This window comes from Lygodium microphyllum, chromosome 30, assembly GCF_053477565.2.
Source record: "Lygodium microphyllum isolate KBCC chromosome 30, Lygodium_microphyllum_v1.1.10, whole genome shotgun sequence".
Classification (NCBI taxonomy): domain Eukaryota; kingdom Viridiplantae; phylum Streptophyta; class Polypodiopsida; order Schizaeales; family Lygodiaceae; genus Lygodium; species Lygodium microphyllum.
In genome coordinates this window covers 118,982,437-118,984,954 of record NC_141164.1, presented here as the reverse complement: position 1 = coordinate 118,984,954, position 2,518 = coordinate 118,982,437, and the positions used below count along the sequence as shown (strand labels likewise).

The 2,518-nt window shown below is 41.7% G+C and overlaps 1 protein-coding gene across 1 annotated transcript in view; it reads left to right on the top strand.

Annotated features, from left to right (window-relative positions):
- LOC148010280 (GDSL esterase/lipase At5g03820-like) overlaps positions 1–1,492 on the top strand; it is a 3,112-nt gene extending 1,620 nt beyond the window's left edge. Inside the window, exons 3-5 of the mRNA XM_087672788.1 lie at positions 1–150; positions 284–536; positions 879–1,492. The exon at positions 1–150 is cut by the window's left edge and continues 84 nt beyond it. Of these exons, the coding sequence (XP_087528914.1) occupies positions 1–150; positions 284–536; positions 879–1,072 (597 nt within the window). The 3' untranslated portion in view covers positions 1,073–1,492. The remainder of the gene's footprint in view (positions 151–283; positions 537–878) is intronic.
- The last annotated feature ends 1,026 nt before the right edge of the window (positions 1,493–2,518 follow it).

Here is a 2,518-nt window from a genome sequence, read left to right as displayed (position 1 = left end):
ACCAATATAACAAGCGAAGGTCTGTATGTGATCAGTGCAGGGAACAGTGATTTTCTTCAGAATTATTACATTAATTTGCGCTTGCGGAAGCTCTACACAGTCGCACAGTTCAGTCAGATTGTGCTAGATCTACAAGTGAAATTCATCCAGGTGAGCAATGTTGGTGTACTACTCCATCTCTGTCCCATCAAGTGGTAACGTTCGTGTGTTACAGTGCAATGCCCGTCCTATGTGCATCATATATGGTACATTTTCCTAATTTTCTGAAAATGTATCGTAACAGCACCTATACTCGCTCGGGGCAAGACGGATTGGAGTGGTTTCTCTTGCCCCTTTTGGATGTGTTCCTTTGGAGCTTACAGTGAGCCGCACTTCTTCGGGGTGTGTGGAGAGCCTTAACCAGGTGGCCAATGCCTACAATACAGCCCTTAACTCCTCCATTAACCAATTCTCAGCCAGCTACTCAGATCTCAAGATCGCCTATTTCGACATATACACTGGTTTATTGGACATCATCAAGAACCCACAAGCAAATGGTAATGAAACGAAGCTTTAGTTTCTGCATGCATGCCTTCTCCGTTAAGCTCCTGGTAACCATGCAAGAACTGTTATTATAACGTTGATTTATGTTTGATGGATTTAGTTAGTTTCTTAACTACAACCCAAGAACTGTCACGTGCCTGTTTGAGCAGAGATATGAGGCTGAATTATGATGCGGGATTGATTCAAAAATCATGTAGCAATAATGTTGCAGGAATCAGTTAGATTCAAAAAATCATAATAACAATGCAAGGACCTGTCTCGTGATGATTGGTTGGTCGCATAGCTGTAATATGACATGTTGCAGAGTTATTAACATGTCGAATGTTGTGATGCAGGATTTACTGAGACAAGGAGGGCATGCTGTGGGACTGGAACTGTGGAGACGGCCATTCTGTGCAACAAATACTCTCCGGGAACCTGCACCAACGCATCCCAGTATGTGTTCTTCGACAGCGTGCATCCATCACAGGCTGCAAACGAGATCTTGGCCAACAACCTCCTTCTAGCGGGCGTCTCCCTCGTTGGATGATTGGACGATCCAGTTCAATCACACAAGATATAAGATCCCCTCAGGGTCAATCAATTATGAAAACACATTCGACTCTCCTTTTCACTATTATTTCGGCCTCTGCTGCCCTATCTATCCAATCCAACCATCATTAACACAGTTACCTGTTTGTTATTAATGCACTCTTTCTGATACTCATACAGTTAGCGAGGTATAGCTCTAAGCTGGAGTTGAGTGAGATGGCCTTAAATAATGCGCCCCCTGCCACTTTACCTTACCTGCATCGTCTCATCGCCACCTTTGTGCAAATGTGTACTTAAGACTCTGCCTTTTTACGCTTCTAATTGCCAGCTACCTACCCACCCAATGCTTGTGACAGTACAACATATTATTGTGATCGCATTAATAAAAATTAAGCTTGGGACAGCATATGATTGATTCCATTGCGTAGTTGCACCTTGCTGAGAAATTAGAATGCTTTAATGGCTAACATTTCTCTTGCAAGTTGGTGTCCATGTCTTGCTTCTGTATGTGTTCGATGTCAAGGACCATGTCATCTGTATGTATTCGTCGATTATCAAGTTGCGCCTGTCAAATTTAAGGTAATTTTCTGGCACTACTTCGGCTGTCCACCAATTAGCTTGCATCATCAATTTTCACACACACACACACACACACACCCCCCCCCCCCCCCCCCCCCCCCCACTCTTGTCTCTATGTATCTCTCTACAATGCATTAAAGGGGTCAATAGTGTCATTTAAAAGTCCTTTATTATAACCTTCTTTTCTCTAGTTATATAAATATTTTTGAATAATACACCTCAATCTCAAAAGGAAACACATTGGGGCATTTTGACTACTTTATCAAATAGCAATAGTTTGTAAATGCAGGGCTCACTAAAAAGTGACAATGAGGAGGCATAAGAGTCACATTCTTGATGCATTGTTTTGAGTTCTTGCGAATTTTGAAACAGGAAAACATTTATGTGGCTCAATAGCTTGGCTGGTAGAAACAGACATGTGACATGAAAATAATTTATATCTAATATAGTGACCAAAAAGGTTACATCTTTTTTTTTGCAAAATTGTCACTTAATTGGGATAAGGTGTGTTTTGCTTTTGGGGATGTTATTATATTGGCCCCTTTCCCTGTTTTACTTTTTGGGGCAACATTTTATTGGTCCCTTTACCTAAGGTCCCCTTGTTGCACCTTTAATTCTCAAGCACAAACTCCATATCAACCCCCCACGAGGGGCTAGCTCTTCATCTCTCCTTGGGGATTTAGCTGGTGTGAAGGCAGATGACTTAGATGGGTTTAATTCTCTCCCTAATTGTGAATTATTTCCATCGTCATGTTTGATGTGATAAATTGGGCTACATAAGGTCGTTTACTTCGCTTCTCTTACTTTGCCATACTTGTTGCATGTATCTCTCTCCATCTCTATTCTATGTTCAGCTCAGACTGGA